General features: G+C 38.0%; 1 protein-coding gene across 3 annotated transcripts in view; it reads right to left on the minus strand.

Annotated features, from left to right (window-relative positions):
• HACE1 (HECT domain and ankyrin repeat containing E3 ubiquitin protein ligase 1) overlaps positions 1 to 15,240 on the minus strand; it is a 101,121-nt gene extending 85,881 nt beyond the window's left edge. For 2 of the 3 annotated variants that reach the window (XM_025863167.2, XM_025863148.2), the window contains exons 1-5: positions 14,926 to 15,240; positions 9,452 to 9,506; positions 7,997 to 8,086; positions 7,142 to 7,246; positions 2,465 to 2,540 (exon numbers count right to left, since the gene is read on the minus strand). In XM_025863167.2, the coding sequence (XP_025718952.1) occupies positions 2,465 to 2,540; positions 7,142 to 7,246; positions 7,997 to 8,086; positions 9,452 to 9,506; positions 14,926 to 15,001 (402 nt within the window). In that variant the 5' untranslated portion in view covers positions 15,002 to 15,240. Of the gene's footprint in view, positions 1 to 2,464; positions 2,541 to 7,141; positions 7,247 to 7,996; positions 8,087 to 9,451; positions 9,507 to 13,081; positions 13,151 to 14,925 lie in introns of those variants that run through there. The other variant, XM_025863158.2, reaches the window with a different exon arrangement.
• Positions 15,241 to 18,355: the final 3,115 nt, after the last annotated feature.

The following is an 18,355-nucleotide window of genomic DNA, read 5'->3' on the forward strand; positions in this document are numbered from 1 at the left end:
GGATACGCTAAATGGGCTTTAAGGAGAGCACTTGTGATGAGCACTGGATGTTGTACGTAAGTGATAAATCACTAAATTCTACTCCTGAAACCAACACTGCACTAAATATTAACTAACTTGAACTTTAATAAAAACTTGAAAGAAAAAAAAACTTCCCTGTCTTCCCTTTAAGTTTGGGGACAACAAGGACCATATTCATGGCTCTACCCCACAATAGCAAAGTGCCTAGCACATAGTAGGTATTCAAGAAATTCCTGTTGAAACAACAAATGAAGACTCTTTAAATTTGACTCTTTAAATAGATGCATTAATAATATTTTAGGTAAAAAACTTTTCTACTCTACTTCTCCTGAAGTTCAGGAGTGAAAGGGAGAAGTTAGCAGATAAAAATGTATGTGATTAAACAGATTATGTTAATACTGAACACCTTATCTTGCCTGTACTAGCGTCCTAACGATAGGTCTATGTTAGTTCCATACTTTTATAATCCTCAGTAGTAGCTACCATATCACTAAGCATCTTGTAAATATTCATTCTACAGTTTTTCTTTATAGAGTAGATGGCATTATGTTGTTAATATATAAAAAAAAATCGGGGTGCCTGGTGGCTCAGCTGGTTAAGCATCTGCCTTCAGCTCAGGTCACGATCCCAGGGTCCTGGGATCAAGCCCCGCATTGGGCTCCCTGCTCAGCGGGGAACCTGCTTCTCCCTCTCCCTCTGCACCCCGGCTCGTACTCTCTCTCATTCTGTATCTCAAGAAAATAAATAAAATCTTAATACACACACACACACATAAAACACAATCTAGATTATCACAGGAATTGTGGGTTCCATATAATAACGATTGAGCTTATTCTTCATCTTTAATAAGTCATTCACAGAGAATAAAGCAAATCTTAGAGAAGCAGTTTTTTTTATGCCCAGTACCCCCACCTTCATTTTAGTTAGAAAGCCTTGAAAACTGGCATGATATGTAAATAATATTCTTTATCCCCAAATTAAAAGATTCAGAATCTACAAATACTACCAAGAAAGGTAAAAAAAAAAAAATTTTCAAACCAAGAACAGGCTCTTAACTACAGAGCACAAACTGATGGTGACCGGAGGGGAGGTGCCTGGGGGGACGGGTGAAACAAGTGATGGGGGTTAAGAGCACACTTATCATGATGAGCCCTGAGTAATGTATGGAACTGTGGAATCACTATAGTGTACACCTGAAACTAATAAAACATTGTATGTTAACTATACTGGAATTAGAATTAAAAACTTAATAAAAATTTTCTTCAGCTTTATTGAGTTATAATCGACAAATAAAATTATAGGATATTTAAAGGATACAACATATTGATTTGATAGGCATCATGAAAGGATTCCCAACATCCACTTAATTCACACATGCGTAACCTCACATATAGGAAGGTAAAATTTAATATATAAAATTTGACATCCACGGGGCGCCTGGGTGGCTCAGTCATTAAGCGTCTGCCTTCGGCTCAGGTCATGATCCCAGGGTCCTGGGATCGAGCCCTGCATCGGGCTCCCTGCTTGCGGAGAGCCTGCTTCTCCCTCTCCCACTCCCCCTGCTTGTGTTCCCGCTCTCGCTATCTCTGTCAAATAAATAAATAAAATCTTTAAAAAAAAAAAATTAACATCTTCTGTCACAACTTCAAAATAATTTCTCAATAATCACATAATTCTATTTTATATCTACTTCTAAAATGAATAAAGCTCCATTAAATAATGACAATTAATATTTTTAGATTTCATGTATAGAACTCTTGAATCACTATATTGTACATCTGAAACTAATATAACAATGTATATTAACTATACTGGAATTAAAATAAAAATAAATTTTTAAAAATGTTTGTATTTCAACAATCTCTTCAGAAATATCCCACACTACCTCCAAATAACATCTATATGGATCAAAAATATATTAACTTATTTTTGAAAAGAAAGTGACAGCAAAATGGATAAAAATACTAGTTTAGGTAAGATATAACAAGTCTGAAAGATATAGACCAAAATATTAACAGTGATTATCTCTGAGTGCAGAGGATATAGTGAGTGATCATTCCATTCATTACCTTTTTCCTTTCCACCTAGCCATCCAATTTTTCTGAAATGTACATATTAAAATAATTTTAAAGGACATAATAAAAAATAGCTCTCCTATAATGAACTCATAACACAGCAGACATGCTCCTAAAAAATCACCTGAAAGTCCGTGACAAAAGCTGAGGAAAAAGGCTTCAAAATAAATGAAAGGTCACAAACAAAAAGGAGAAAGGAGAAACACAGCGAATCCATAACTTCTCTTAATACAGTAGAGAACTATGTCTCAAATCTTTCTACAGAAGCAACCTGCAGAAACACTTGTACTGCACTTTGCATTACTATAACCTTCAAAATTATTTTCTAGAAGTATTTTAAAACTCTCACATAAATTCTTAGCACTTACTGCTGTAAGGCCTTCATTATTACAAATGTTGACATCAGCACTGTACTCTAATAATTTACTCATGCACTTCTTCTGCCTGAAAAGAAAAAAGAGACAGAGATAACTGGTATAAGAAAAATATGCAAATGACAATTACTTTACTGAAATATTGACTACACTCAATACTAGTTGATGGCCAAGTATCAATCTATAGGTTTTTAAACAAATGTTTTAACATTTGAAATAAAATGAAAAAATTGTGACATATAAAAAATATGTAGCAGTGTATACAGTATTAACATATGGATAAACTACATTTGTAATACTATATATGCTATAAACAAAATAGATAGTATATAGAGTTTGTATGTGTATGTGTTACCATTCCCTCAATTAGATCATAAATTTCTCATGCCATGGGGCGCCTGGGTGGCCCAGTCATTAAGCGTCTGCCTTTGGCTCAGGTCATAATCCCAGGGTTCTGGGATCGAGCCCCGCATCAGGCTCCTTGCTCCATGGAAGCCTGCTTCTCCCTCTCCCACTCCCCAGGGCTTGTTCCCTCTCTCGCCATCTCTGTCAAATAAATAGATAAAATCTTTAAAAAAAAAAAAAATTCTCATGCCATGAATTGTGTATTTCTTTAAAAAACTCAGCATTAAGCATAGCTAGGTGCTCTCAATGAAACTCAATAAAACTTTATTGACTGATTATTAATTATTCAATCCTTTAAGTTAATAGCTAAAATTTTTATTAACTGAAAAGATCTTTTTAAAAGGGAACAAATTACGTTTCTAGCTTTGGTTTTTGTATCTGAAATGAAATTAAATGTCATTTAAAATCAGCATTACAGTCAAAGAAAAGAAAGAAAAAGTTCTGAGAAACTTTTAAGTTCAACATTTATAAAGCTTATCTAATAAACTGTTCTGAAAAACGCAGGAAATAAATCTTCAATAATCCTGAGACAACAGACCAGACAGCCCTATTAAAATGAATACATTGTTCAAAATATGTATATGTGTGCCTATACCCATATTGCTGGATTTCGAAAACATCTTCAAAAGCCTCTTAGACCACTTGCCTATTGCCAAAACAAACACTTAGGTGGAAATGGGCCAGGGAAATAGTCCCAAGGAGGTGTTTAGAGGGAGCTGCTGAAGAAAAGCAAAAATCCATAATGCTTCCCAAACCAAAAATGAACTGTAAAAGACAGAGAGCAGTATGAGAGAAATGTATCCTTTTTTTCTCATTTAACAATCATTACTGATACTTTATAGAATCTCAGGATGTCAAAACAATCCACTAAATGAGCACTTATTCTGCCAAGAATTAGAGCTAAAATATCAATTAACACATGGGCTCTGTCCTTTATGAGGTCACAACCTAGCCCAAAATATAAAGAAAAAAATCAAGTTTCAAATCTGACCAAACATGCAACCTAAGAATACAAAACAATTCTGAAGTCTTTTATTTTTTTAACAATCTCATATAATCATGAGCAACACTGGATCCTCCCGTACAGGAAGCAACTATGTTCCTGCCCAGATATTGCAACAATTATGGGAAGCTTATGGTAACCCAAATGACATAGGGGCAAATCATCCTAGTGCTCTGTGGTAGCTCAATGGGTCTTCTACTGGGAAGGAGGGCAATTCAGTACCAGCGCACCAAGCACTACCGGTTAATGAGAGGAGTGATAAAGCAGGCCAGGAGAATTCTACTACTCATCTAACAGTAAAACTGAGGGAGCAAAACAAAAAACAAACTCCCAAAAATGGATGGACAAGCAAAAGGGGCATAAGTCCCCTGTGACTTCCGCTTCAGCCTAGACAAATTTGGACTCATAAAGAAATTATAATAAAAAGCTATTTCTGAAGACATCAGAAGCTACAGGGAGTAACATGTACTCAAGCCACTCAGCAAACATTTATGGAGCCACTCTAAGTTGTACAAGGCACCCCAAAACAAAGACTAAAACAGTCAAGTATTGAATATCACAACCTTTATAGAAACAGAAAGGTATCCAACTTGGATATCATGTTAAGGTTACAAACTCTTCTTATTTCTTCTCTCCTCACTGACTTGCCATGTGAATCAAGCAATTTCTGTCATATTTCTTCACCTTTAAATATAACAGTCTCCAACTTAAATGTTCTCACACCCCCACCCAAAAAAAGATAAATATGTAAGGTGATAGTGATGGATGTGTGTACTAACTAAATGAAACGAATCCTTTCACAATGTAGATGTCTATCAAATCATAATGATGTACGCCTTAAAAATCTTACAATTTTGTTGGTTATACCTCAACAAAGCTAGAAAAAAAAAGTAATGATCTCCTAAATGACTTAAGTCTGACTACAATGGCAATAGACATTTTATCCCCACCGTGCACCAATCTCTCCTTTCACTTACAGTCGTTGATCTACAGTACTGAGATATTTCTTTTTTTTTTTTAAAGATTTTATTTATTTATTAGAGAGAGAGAGAATGAGAGATAGAGAGCACAAGAGGGAAGAGGGTCAGAGGGAGAAGCAGACTCCCTGCTGAGCAGGGAGCCCGATGCGGGACTCGATCCCGGGACTCCAGGATCATGACCTGAGCCGAAGGCAGTCGCTTAACCAACTGAGCCACCCAGGCGCCCCCGAGATATTTTTCTATGTGTAACTTTTTGAAAGAGATTTGTCACTAGTCTACCAACCCTTGGGATAATGTATCTAGAAGTGAGATCAATTCAGCAAGGAATGAATTCAACAAGATCTATGACCTTGGGTGTGACACCCTACAAACACCACCAGTGTGGCTAATTATTATAAAAATAGTTGTTTAATTAGCACATTGTTACCTTGTTACCTATCAGAACAGTGGACAACTGCTTCACATGCTAAATCAAAAACTGGATCAGACCAAACAGGGTCAAAGGAGTATGCCTTTTCCCCGTCCAACCTAGATATCACTATGGTCCTTATATTTTCGGTTCCACTTTAATCCCTGTATGTAAAAATTTGGTCTCAGAATGATGCAGTACACAATTTTAGCCCCATATCTCAGTTAGGCATCTCCCTCAACTACCTAGAATCTCAGGTCAAAACAAGAAACAGGGGGAGATGGGGGCAGGGGAGGGACAGAGAGGGAGAGAGAGAGAATCTCAAGCAAACTCCCTGCTGAGTGTGAAGCCCAATGTGGGGCTCGATCCCAGGACTCTGAGATCATGATCTAAGCCAAAATCAAGAGTTGGATGCTTAACCGATTAAGCCTAGGTACCCAGGCACCCCTCAGTCCAACAGAATTTTAAGACATAAAAAAATAGGGGCGCCTGGGTGGTTCAGGTGGTTAAGCATCTGCCTTCGGCTCAGGTCACGATCCTGGAGTCCTGGGATCAAGCCCCAAGCTGGGCTCCCTGCTCGGTGGGAGGCCTGCTTCTCCCTCTCCCTCTGCTTGTGTGCTCTCTCTCTCTGTCAGGTAAATGAATAAAATCTTAAAAAAAAAAAGGTAAAAAATAGTAAGTAGAAGCAGACACAGAGATGTGACATCTGAAATTCTCAAAAATAAGGGAGAAAAAAAGCCATAAAAAGTATAGTAGGGTTTAAAATACCACACAACGTGCGCCTGGGTGGCTCGGTTGGTTATGCGACTGCCTTCAGCTCAGGTCATGATCCTGGAATCCCGGGATCAAGTCCCGCATCGGGCTCCCTGCTCAGCGGGAAACCTGCTTCTCCCTCTGACCCTCCCCCCTTTCATGCTCTCTCTCTCTATCTCATTCTCTCTCTCTCTCAAATAAATAAAATCTTTAAAAATATATAAAATAAAATAAAAAATAAAATAAAATAAAATACCACAGAATGGAGCACCTGGGAGGCTCAGCTGGTTAAGTGGCTGATTCTTGAGTTTCAACTCAGGTCATGAACTCAGGGTCCTGAGACAGAGCCCCATGCTCAGCAGGAAGTCCGTCTGATATTCTCTCCCTCTGCCCCTACCCCCACTCTATCTCTCAAGCATCTCTCTTTCTCTCTCTCAAATAAATAAATCTTTAAAAAAGTAAAATAAACCAGCATAGAATAACATAAAGATGTAAATAATGAACATCAGAGTTATCAGGAAAAAGCAAAAATATATTTACATTTTAGAAATACTACTTTTATAAGGGGAAAAATTATTTAATAAAAAATTTCAAAAGGAAGGGTAGTAAATACATTATTTATTTAGAAAACTTTTTGTCATAATTAAAAGGAAAAATAAGTTTTGGTACTGAAAGGAGTAAGCTATCCTAATTTAGAAAGCTTACTACAGTATAGCCCATTCTCAAAAAGATATAAATAAGCTGGGTATATTTACTCTGTCTTTAATTCCATTAATAAAATTAACTGAACAAGCGATTTGGAAAATAAGGTATGGAAATAGATGTGAAAAAGAATGAGCAGGAAAAAGGACACCAAAACAAAGAGGGTGACAATGATGCCTTTTAGAAAATAAAATATCATTATAATACAAGTAAAAATGAACTTAAGTATATTTTCAAGAAGAAATATTAGTAAACAATTGTTAAATATGATAGTTATTTAAATATTGAATACAATGACCCACGACCCTCTTCCCAAGGCAAATACTGGTCAAAAAAAATCACCAAATCAAGAGAGCCTTGAATACTGTCAGTCATAACTGATAATACAACTTAAGTTACTCAAGGGACAAAATATTTACCCATTTCTAGCTGCCAAATGAAGGGGCGTACAGCCTGAAATATCTTGATAGTTAGGATTTGCTCCTTTCTTTAATAGCAGGACCAAGCATTCCACCGAACCACAACTAAAACAATATTAAAAACAGTTCAGATACGTTCATCAGTTGACATACCTCAATTAAAAAAACAAAAAGCTCTACTAAACACATTTTAAGGTCCATTATTAACCTACAATTTGATTTAACTTCTGTCATAAATATTAAATATCCTCTACTTTCAAGAAGGTATATTCTACTATGAAAGCTATGAAGTATTTGAGATGTTCAAATAAAGCAAAATAAAGTATTAATACATAAAAGAAACCACATAGTACTCTCAATTCTTTGGCCTTCCAGAAGCCAAATTTATTATGAAAAATTAATTTTAACATATCTACCTAAGTCCTGAAAGGAAGTTAGATATCAATTAATTGACTGATTACATACTGGAAGATTATGGATTAAAATCATTCTCATACCTAAGTAAAAAATGTAAAGCCAATGGCTTCATGTGCAGTTAACATATAAAATTTCATACTGGTAGGATGAGAGAAAATTTTCAGTGAATGTACCCTCTCAAGTACATCCAGGAAAGACAACCTACTGATCTGACCTAGAACAAGCTAAGATAGTAGATGTGAGACTTGAGTCTGATCTCAAGGTTGACATATCTAGAAAAAGAATGCAAACACAGCATACTATGCTCTAAACAGAGTAAAGAACCATTCAGCAGTCTGTTCTCATCTCTTCCCATAACTACTGTGGGAAAACACTGATCAAAAGCTTACTGATCACTGTGCTAGACCAGACTTTAATCCAAAATATCCTCCTCCTTACTTTGCTGCAATGTGAAGTAAGCTTCTTTTCACACGTCCAAATGCATAATTGACATCAAACTTTGAATTTGATAGTAGCTCAGAAACAGACCTAAGCCAAAAGAAAATTAAAAGAATCGGTATGTTAAAAAAAAAGTTTTAAAAAACATAGTAACTTGAGCTAATTGCCCTTTAGTTACTCTAACCAATTATCCAAGAAGTTCTGTCCCAGGTCAATCAAAAAACAAAGCACTACAATCTAAGCATAGCATGGTAGCCAACAGTTTCATCCAAAAAACAACTGCACTGGGGTGCCTAGGTGGCTCAGTCAGTTAAGTGTCTGACTTTCGGCTCAGGTCATGATCCCAGGGTTCTGGGATGGAGCCCTGTGTCGGGAATCCCTGCTCAGTGGGGGGTCCGCTTCTCCCTCTCCCTCTGCCGCTCCCCCAGCTTGTGCTCTTTCTCTTTGTCTCTCTCTCACTCTCTCTCTCAAATAAAATCTTAAAAAAAAAAAAAAAACTGCACTGACCTATAAACTGGTGTTGAAGGTTTCCTCACCTGCTGATCTCTATCTGCTCTGAAGATACCTAAGTTGGCTTCAGTTCTCCCTAGATTCTTGAGAAACAAAGAGAGTTGGGCTACCTGCTCCCCTTGCAAAAAGTATAGCCTCCCTATATTAGTTTTGGCCAATTAAGAAAAATCAGATTTAAACATGTTTTAGTTGTATCACACAGGAAGTTTAAAGCAAAAAATTATTTATATTTTAAACTTGTTTCAAAAGTTTCCTTGTCACCTTATTATACTAACTACTCAATGACTAACCACAGCAGAGCTGCCTGCTACAAGTATAAACATCTCATCACCCAGCCAGATAACTATATCTCATATGCGCCCTGTAAAGAGTGTCCACACTATATCAATAAAAAGAACATCAAAGCAGAACATTAGGAAGTTAGCTGTCCATCGGCCCTAACCTTTTGCAATAAAGATCAGTAGTGATCTCTAACTGAAACCATCACAATGCTATTCTGTCAGTGACCAACCAAATAACTGACTTAATATCTGATAATTCATTCAGAACATCTCTTACCATAGAATTTTACAGTTGAGATGGATCTTAGAAAATCTTGGTTTTTATTTCACAGACAATAAACTATAAAAAAGGTTAAATAACATGTCACGGGACAACATCTATGTCCAAACTGTGTTTGTGCATGTATATGTATACAACATAGGGTAAATTCATACTTCTCTTGTTTTTGTTTTTGTTTTTTTTTAGTTTTTAGGAGGTTTTGTTTCTTTCTTTTTTAAAGCAGGCTCCACATGCAGTGTGAAGTCCAACATGGGCTTGAACTCATGACCCTGAGGTCAAGACCTGAGCTGAGATCAAGAGTCGGATGCTTAACCAACTGAGCCACCCAGACGCCCTTCTTTTTTATATTTATACAAAAAGCATAAATTTGAAATAGGCACTCACCTATGTTGATCAGCCATAACCATTGGCATTAATGTATAAACAGCAGTTTCATTATCTGAGTAAAAAACAAAACAAAACAAAAACTAAACAAAAAACTGAAAAAGAATTTATGTCCTATGTTTTTCCAAAGGGTGAAACTTAAAACTACCTCAGAGTTTTCATAATTCCATATAAAAAGTGAGAAGAGGAGAAAGATTAAAGATAGTGTGGAATACCAGAGGCATTTCAAAATCTGCAACAATGCAGAATTTCTTATCCTAATGCTAGACCCCTTTACTTCATCACCTAAGTGCCTAGCTTCTGGATTTGATGGGGAAAATGAGACCTAGTATTTTCTGTAGCTTTAACAACAGAAACTTCTTTTACTTCCAAAAAGTGTTTACCGAGTTCATGTTTTATCAAACTTACATGTAGTTTGGGGGAATTTTAAGCATACATAGCAATTATAGATATATATATACTAAAATAATTTTTAAACATTAAACATACATAATACTTGCTTCTTACAATATTATAACAAAGGGAATTATTTTAGAAGCTTTTACAAAACAGCATTAAAATCTTACTTTTCCACATTACTTTACACTTACGCACATTTTCCTTTATGTCTTTTATGAAGTTCACAGAAATATGATCCAAAAGAAAAGGTTAAAAGTCAACAATATCTATTTAGACTATACTTATATAAATTTCAGCTTTGTTTGGATTTTTATATATTACTAATGGTCATTTCAATTCAATGCATTTTAGAGGTTTATGGGTTTTTTTAAGTTATTTACAGAGAAGTAACTCTAACAATTCTTAAAACATTAATGCCAATGCTAAAATTAAAGAGTTTTAGGAGGAAAAAGGGTTTTTGCATAGTATCAAAGTATCTCCCCAAAATACTAATTACAAAGGAAAACAGTAAATTTACAGTGGAGAACTCAGCAGATACCATCTTGATCAACTGATAAAGGGTAATATCACCAGATATAATACATATTGATATCATGTAATATCATGTAGCCTCTGATACAATCCACCAAGAACAGAAAAAAGATCAGACAAACCCAAATTAAGGGGAATTCCACAAAAATACCCAAGCAGTCCTCTTAAATAGTCTCAAGGCCACTAAATACAAGAAAAGTTTGAAGAACTATTACAGTTTGGGGAAGCTAAGGAAACATGGACGACTAAATGCAATGTAGTATCTTGACTGGATGCTACGTTAGAAAAAGAACATTAGTGAGAAAACTCATCAAATTTTAATAAAGTCTGTAATGCAGTTAATAGTATTATGATAATGTTAATTCCTTAGTTTTGATAAGTGTACTATGGTTGTAACAAAATGTGAACATTATGGGAAGTTGGGAGAAGGATGCATGGGAACTGTGTACTATTTATGCAACTTTTCTGTAAGTCTTAAATTACTTAAAAATAAAAAGTTTTATCAAAAGAAGAAAAAAAGAATTGTTATCATCAAAAGAGTCTTAAGAGATGATCAACCAAGTAATAATATGTGGACTCTGGGTACTGATCCAAACAAATCAACTGTAAGAAGATGTTTCTGAGAGAAGAAAACTCAATAGGGACTTGATGATAATAAAAATCATTGTCATTTGTGTTGGCTCTACCAATAGTATTGTGGTTATGTTTGAAGAAAGCAGTTTATATATTTAGAAATATATACACCAAAAAGAAGGAAAAAAGTTATCAACATTTCTTCACATCTTTGTTCATTACTTCACTATTTGTAAGTACATCCATGAAAAGCAATTTAGTCCTAGAACTATTCTGAAGTTTCAGCACGCAGATGCAACAACTCTTTTGATACAAAATAAAAAAAATCCTTGTCCTAACAGCCCACGTTTTAAACCATTATCGCACAGGCACTGTTCTAAACGCTTTACATGCATCATCTCTTTGATCCTCACAACCACTTGATGAAGTAGGTACTATTATCATCCCCATTTTACAAACGAAAAAACTGAGCACTAAATTAAGTAACAAGCTGTGTGATGGTGGCATTAAGTCGTTAAGCTTGAATTCAAACCCGGCTGATTCCAGAGCCCACACAATAAAAATCTTACAGCACACCCAGTATACTACATATAGTAACCAAAAGGTCTACAATACAATACTTAGTCCTTTATGTGCCATACACTCTAATTTGTTTTATTCTCTTCTATTTCCTTTTTTAAAATGCTGACTGCAATAAATTGTTCTCATTAACTACCGGTGAGTCACCACTAGCAGTTGAAAAATACTGCACTAAGCCTCCCTGGGCATGGCAACATTTTTTTCTCTCTCATATGATACACGCCCCAATAAACATCTGAACTTCCAAACCATGACAACTTCATTAAGTCTCTCCATAATAAGCAAAGTCATAAACAGGAAGGACCCTTATTTTTAATTTAAACTTATAAATCAAGTTTGTGCATAATTTTAAGTGAGCATAAGCTTCGCATGGGTTTTAATAGGGTGTTTATTTAGACAAAATTTAGATATAGATCTCACTTTTTAATTCACATATAACCCTATAAAAATATAACTCACATACACCAAATGGTATGAGGAAATAAATATAAGCACAACTACGATGCTAGAAGGAGACTATCCAGGAAAAGGTATACTATGAAAGAAGAGAATACAATTTTTCCTCACTTGCTTCCTTCTCCACGCTCAGGAAGACACCTTAAGAACTAGGTATATAATTAAAGTTTTCAGAGTGATAAAAAAAAAAGTTTAATCTCTCACTTTTTCAGATATGTTGGCCATTTGATTAGTTGATAAAGTCCCAGAACTCTACAATTAAAAGGAAAACCTTGAAGAACAGGGAGCTCAGATTCATTATAACATATACTATTTCTCTTTAAACCATCAAATAGGAACAATTTTTTAAAAACTGATTATCACCCTAATCATCATTCAAATATATGCTAAGATGGGTTCAAGTTCCATTATCTTATGAAACAAGCTACATTCACTGTAAATTCAGTAATTTAAGACTATTTCTTCCACATAATCAAACAATATAAACCAATTTTTAAAGTCCACTGAGAATCCAGATCCCGAGTAATTTATTTTTCTTCACTTCCTCTCTCACAAGAATATTCCTATGTTAGCCCTGCCTAGGATGACTCAACAGCCTGCACTCCATTATTTAGTGATTATACTTAGTGGTAATACTCAGGTTTTCATCATCCCAAAGAAATATAAATGTGCTCTACCAGAATCCAATTCAGTCAGTCAAATCTGCAGTTTAATCCTATGCAACAAAATTTTAGAGTAAAAGCTGATTAAAAACTTTCTAACCTTAATAATGTGTTCCAATCAGATGCTTATTAATCACTGAACTCTAACATGGCAAAATAAGTATCTGAATATTTTCTAAATTTAGAGAGATCTCAGAACTTTTGTGCAGTCTTTAAAATGCAAGCACAACAATCTGGATTTTTATAACACATATGCACTTGAAAGAGCGAATCTCAGAGAGTTCAAAAAGAAAGATCCATCAGAACTTAGGGACTAAGACAAATTAAAGGAACAAGATGAGCAAATTCATTATAATTAAAAAAAAAACAAATGAAAGCCAAGATGCCCCTTTTGCCTAGCAACATGGGAAAATGTTTCATTTTTACTTACTATTCTAGTTTCCAGGGACTCTCAAGACTGTTGGTGGAACTTTCTAAAAAGTAAGTTGAGAGGTTGATACTCAGGGCTTTAAAAATGTTGACATAATTAGATCTGTAATTCTTCTTCCACTTATTAATCCTAAGGAAAGACTTAGAGAAAGACTAAGACTTAAAAACTACAAAGCTGCTCCTCATAAAATCTATTATCAAAACAAAAATTAAATTCAGTATTTGTTACATGTATCCTATGAAAAGCTGCAAGGTCATTAGGCATATTTAAAGATATTTTAAAAAGTGACGTTTTCTAAAAGCAAAATAAAAGACTATATACAGTATGATCTTAATTTGGTAGAGAAAGACAGAAAAAGTAATAGAAGGAAATAAAATACTAACACTGTTTATTACTGAATGGTAGAATAACCGGTTTTTTAATTTTTCCTCTTGAAATTTTCTACAGTGAAAATATATTACTTAATTTTAAGACCAGGAAACATTACCAAGGTCTTCTAAACCATATTTTTGTAAAAGATAGTGGGATATAAACTAAACAACACAATTGCCAAGTCAATGAAACTGCATGCTGTGTTCTTCACTAACCTATACCAATAATTTGTGGAAAATGAATGAGGAGAGCACTTAAGAAATGGACTCAAAGGTAAAAGTTGGAAAGAAAACATAGAAAGTAGAAGTTCAAGTCTATAGTTACTAAAATCATAATTATTTTCAGTCAACTACTTCATACTAGCAAAGTACCAAGTAGAAAATTATTTTTCAGAAAGTCACGCAATCATCCCTATTCTTAATCCTAAATAGAGACTAGGGGGAAATTTTTTCATGAAAATATCCACAAAGTTCCCATTCCCACATTTATTAGGTGGCTCTCTCCTAACGTCTCCTATAACCTACAAATCACCTCTCCAGCAGCAATTCAAAGAAAGTTTTGAAAAGTTAAAGATACACTAATACAATGCATTAAAAAAAAAAAAAATCACCAGCCTTAACCTACTACCCTTTCTCTCACTGGGGCAAACGGAACGGAAAGCCTCCTAGAGGCAGCAAGGCCACCTCCCGCTGCCACTAAAACGTAGGAATTCGTGAGGCTGCAAACGAAACGGCTTTATTTCTCACCTTCTTTATCGCTAGTGCTTCCTTCGCCCGTTCTAAAGAAACCCTGGCACAATGAACTAAAATTCCTGAACTACAAGGATCATGCCTTATTTCTCTTTGTGGAAGGGCCCCAACCCACACTTGTGTCTGATGAATAAATGAAGAATGAAGACAGGCAGGCATAATTTCAAAGTGTATATATATACATACGCACAGTACTTTAAGAGTACATACTTGATATTTAACACCCTTTTATTTGTTTACTGTCAAAATATCAAAATACAGTACTCTCCATTTCCGAAAAGAAAAGAAAGGTTCCTTAATTCCCGCTCTGCAGCTTAAAACAGAAATACTTTCGGTGCATCTCTCTAGCCCCGGCTAGCAACGACTGTACAATGACCCACAACTGTAGTGTTTTCTGAATCCGGGTCTCCGCCATCCGACTGGTATTTCTGCCCCTTTGCCAACACCCCAGATCGACAGTCGGGAGAGACATCTGCCTGCTTCTTCCAGCACGCGGGCCCGCAGAGCCCAGACCCTCCAGCAAACTCCCACCTCCCTGGGTGGGAGCGGCGGTCGAGGGGCGGCCGGGGGTTCCAGCCCGGCCCCCCCCCCCGCTAAAGGAAGTAAATGTGGGCGTTTTCTCGGCTTTGGGTTAGTTTATCCACCCGACATCGCCGCAGCCCGAGCCCCGCCCCTGCCACGCCACTGCTGCCCCAGACACCCCTAACCCCTCGCCCAGCTCACCGTCGGGCAGCTCGACTGTGCGCGCGCGGCGCAGCGAGCGCGTCAGGCGGTTAAGCTGCTCCATCGCTCTCTCCATCCTCGGCGCGCCCTCCGCGCCCACTCCGCCGCGCCGGCGGCCTCCGCGCCTAGCCCCCTACATCCCGCCCCCGGCCCGTTCGACGGGCGGAGGGATCGGCTCGCCCCGACTAACGCCCGGAGCTGCACGGGCCGCTCGAGGCCGCGTCCTCCGCCGGGGGTCGGGGACTGCCGGACCGACCACTGACGGGACACCCGCCGCTGCCGCTCGCGCCCTTCCTGCCACCGCCGCCGCTTCCCTCCCGGTTTCGCACGGCCTTCTGGGAACAGTAGTTCAGAGCCGGCGGACTCGCGCGCCTGAGGCGGAGCCACGCTGGGTGCGCGGGTGGCTCCGCGCTCTGACCACTCAGACGCCGTGGTAGAGAGGTGAGTGCGGGAAGCGAAGCCGAGACTGGGCGTACCCTCAAGTTCGTGGAGGGATTTGGCCCACGCCCTCTCCGGCCCGCCAAAGTTGTACAGGAGAGGAGCAGCTTCTTTTAATTCTGTCACTCTCTTACATAGCAGGTTGGGGTTTTGCAGTTCTTAAAATAAATCCATCCTCCTCTTCATTCTAGTTTCGGTACATTTGTTTTCCAGATGCATGAACTGCCGAAATAGTATATTTTTATATGTCAAACTTAAAAAAGAATAAACTCAAACAAATGCAATGTAGAATACACATTTTCTCTCACTGCAAGTAGCTTAATTATCTGTCTCCCCTTTTGGGCGACTTCATGAGGGCAAAACACCAATCTATCTTGTGTCTTGTACTCCCATACTTACCACCTGACAAAAAGAAGAAACTTTAAGGAAGATCTAGATGATGACACCCTGAAAGAAAATTTTGGTTTCTTTGGTACAGTGCCGAAGCGTAAGGCGATAACAGATCCCAGTGGGGAATCCAGACTTTGACTTTGTGAGTTGCAAAAGACAATACCAACAAAGTGTGGAAGAAATGAATTATGAGGAAATCAGTGGGGAAAAATCGTGTTTGTCAGCTCTGCACAGAAGTTGAGAATAAGCCAAGGTGAAAACAAATTTGAGCAGCTGAAACATGAAAGAATCCAATCCAGGTAAATACAAACCTGGCTACACGCTGACAATGAAAAGTTATGGGAGGAATTTTCTTGGATGTTGAAGTAATAAAGAAGCAAAGAGCTTGGACTTTCTCAGCTTCTCCTTCAAAGAAGCAAAGTAGTTCCTGCAATGAATGGGCACATGTGTGTTGATATATGTTGGCTGACCAAGAGAATCTCACCTGCCCATCCAGGATATGCAGGGGCAGATGGTAGCTGGCATGGTGTTCCCTGCCAGTGCCAACCTAAATCAGTTTCAGACTGCAGCTACTGGTCACTTTTGTCATCACTGCAACAGGCTCAGAGCAGACCTCCTAACTAGTTAGTTCAGATGAGACCTAAACCAGTCTAACAAGATTGGGAGGTCAAAGCTTCAAAGGAATCCCAAATGCTACAGCCCAGTCTGGGTCATGCCCAACCCTTTGCAACTCCGTTTCAAATGGAAATGCTTTAGCCTTTCTTGGCCTCCCCATTACCATTCAGATCAAGACCACTACTGTAGAGAAGTTAAAACCTCAGTGCCTGTTATCACTACCACTCCCTAAGCTGTTACTCCATATAAATTATTTCCAGTGTCTGGTGGGCATCAAGCCTGAAAGTCTGGGTACAGGGGCAGGATTGCCCAATAGTCTCCATAGGGGGCATTGTTCCCCATGCTGGTCATTCTTCTACACAGGAGCAGAAGATGCTGGAAGAATGCTGCTATAGATTGTCAGGTCTAAATTCTGCAACATGATGCAGTCTCTTAAATAGCTCCAAGGTGTATGAAGCTACAGTACTATTACAGGATTATCACCTCCTGTCCAGTAGAATTTTCTACAAAGATAGAAATGTTCGGGGAGCCTGGGAGGCTCAGTTGGTTAAGCGTCTGACTCTTGATTTGGGCTCAGGTCATGATCTCAAGGTTGTGTGGGCTCAGGTCATGATCTCAAGGTTGGGAGATCAAACCCTGTGTCAGGCTCTGCTCTGGGTGTGAATCCTGCTTAAGATTCTCTCTCTCCCCCTACCCTTTGCCCCTCCCCCTCAAAATAATAAATTTAAAAAACAAAGATTGAAATGTTCTATAATCTGCGCTGTCTAATGTTGGGGTTAATGGAAAGCATGAAATCAGCCATAATACTTGGCTTGCTAAAATGTAACACGGAGGCTGCTGGGGGTGATGGAAGGTTTCCGAGAAGGGTGTAGGCCTTTGGAATGCGGAGGCCTGCATGACCACTCTGCGGTAGGAATGCTGGCGAGGAGTTGCCTTCCCTGAAGCTTCCTTAGCCCAAACAGCCGCCCTGTGATCCAAGAGACTTATGCATTGTCCCCTAGGCTATGTTTAGCAGAACTCGGAGAACACACAGATTAGCATATCATATCTTTCCTGTAAACAGATCCTCCTAGTTCCAGTAAGAACCCTCGTCACATATCACGTGCTTGAGAAAAGGTGATAACGATTTGTGATTATCCTGAAGGACCAATAAAAGCGGGAGCAAAGAAGCGCCAAGGGTCTTCGTCTCAGAGCGTTGACACCCTTGCCTTCTCCTCTCGTTCCTTTCATCCGTTGATACAGGGATTGCTGGCCATTCCCAGCAGTCTAAAATAGTAGCCACTAACCAAGTAGAGGTACTGAGTGCATGAAATATGACTAGTGCAGTGAATTTTAAATACATATTTAAGGGGCACCTGGGTGGCTCAGTTGGTAAAGCGTTTGCCTTCGGCTCAGGTCATGATCCCAGAGTCCTGGGGTTGAGCCCCACATTGGGCTCCCTGCTCAGCAGGGAGTCTGCTTCTCCCTACCCCTCTGCCCCTTCCCCTGCTCTTGCGCACGCTCGCTCACTCGCAAATAAAATCTTTTAAAAATAAATAAATATGTATTTAAATGTAATTAATTTAATTAATTCATTTAAATTAAATAGCCACATCTGCCTTGTGACTACCATATTGAACAGGGCAGCTTATCACACCAAGAAGGAGAACAACAACAACAGAAAAACCAAATTAGCTGAAGAACTGAAATTTTCTCGCTTGTCCTGTGGAAGTCAATACCAAGGATATCAAATGAAAAATTTTAAAAGGTCATTTTTTAAATCAAAATTCTATTATTAAAGTGTAGAGTTTTTCACTTATAAGAATCTGGATTTTTTTTCTTGAGGCAAAAAAAAAAAAGAATCCAGATTTTTGGGGCACCTGGGTGACTTAGTCGGTCAAGTGTCCGACCAGATTTCGGCTCAGGTCATGATCTAAGGGTTGTGGGATCAAGTCCTGCATAAGGCTATGCACTGGGTGTGTAGCCTGCTTAAGATTCTCTCCCTCTT

This window comes from Callorhinus ursinus, unplaced genomic scaffold (genome assembly GCF_003265705.2).
Source record: "Callorhinus ursinus isolate GAN/ISIS: 27379988/994484 unplaced genomic scaffold, GSC_fseal_2.0 scaffold6, whole genome shotgun sequence".
In the NCBI taxonomy this organism is placed as follows: domain Eukaryota; kingdom Metazoa; phylum Chordata; class Mammalia; order Carnivora; family Otariidae; genus Callorhinus; species Callorhinus ursinus.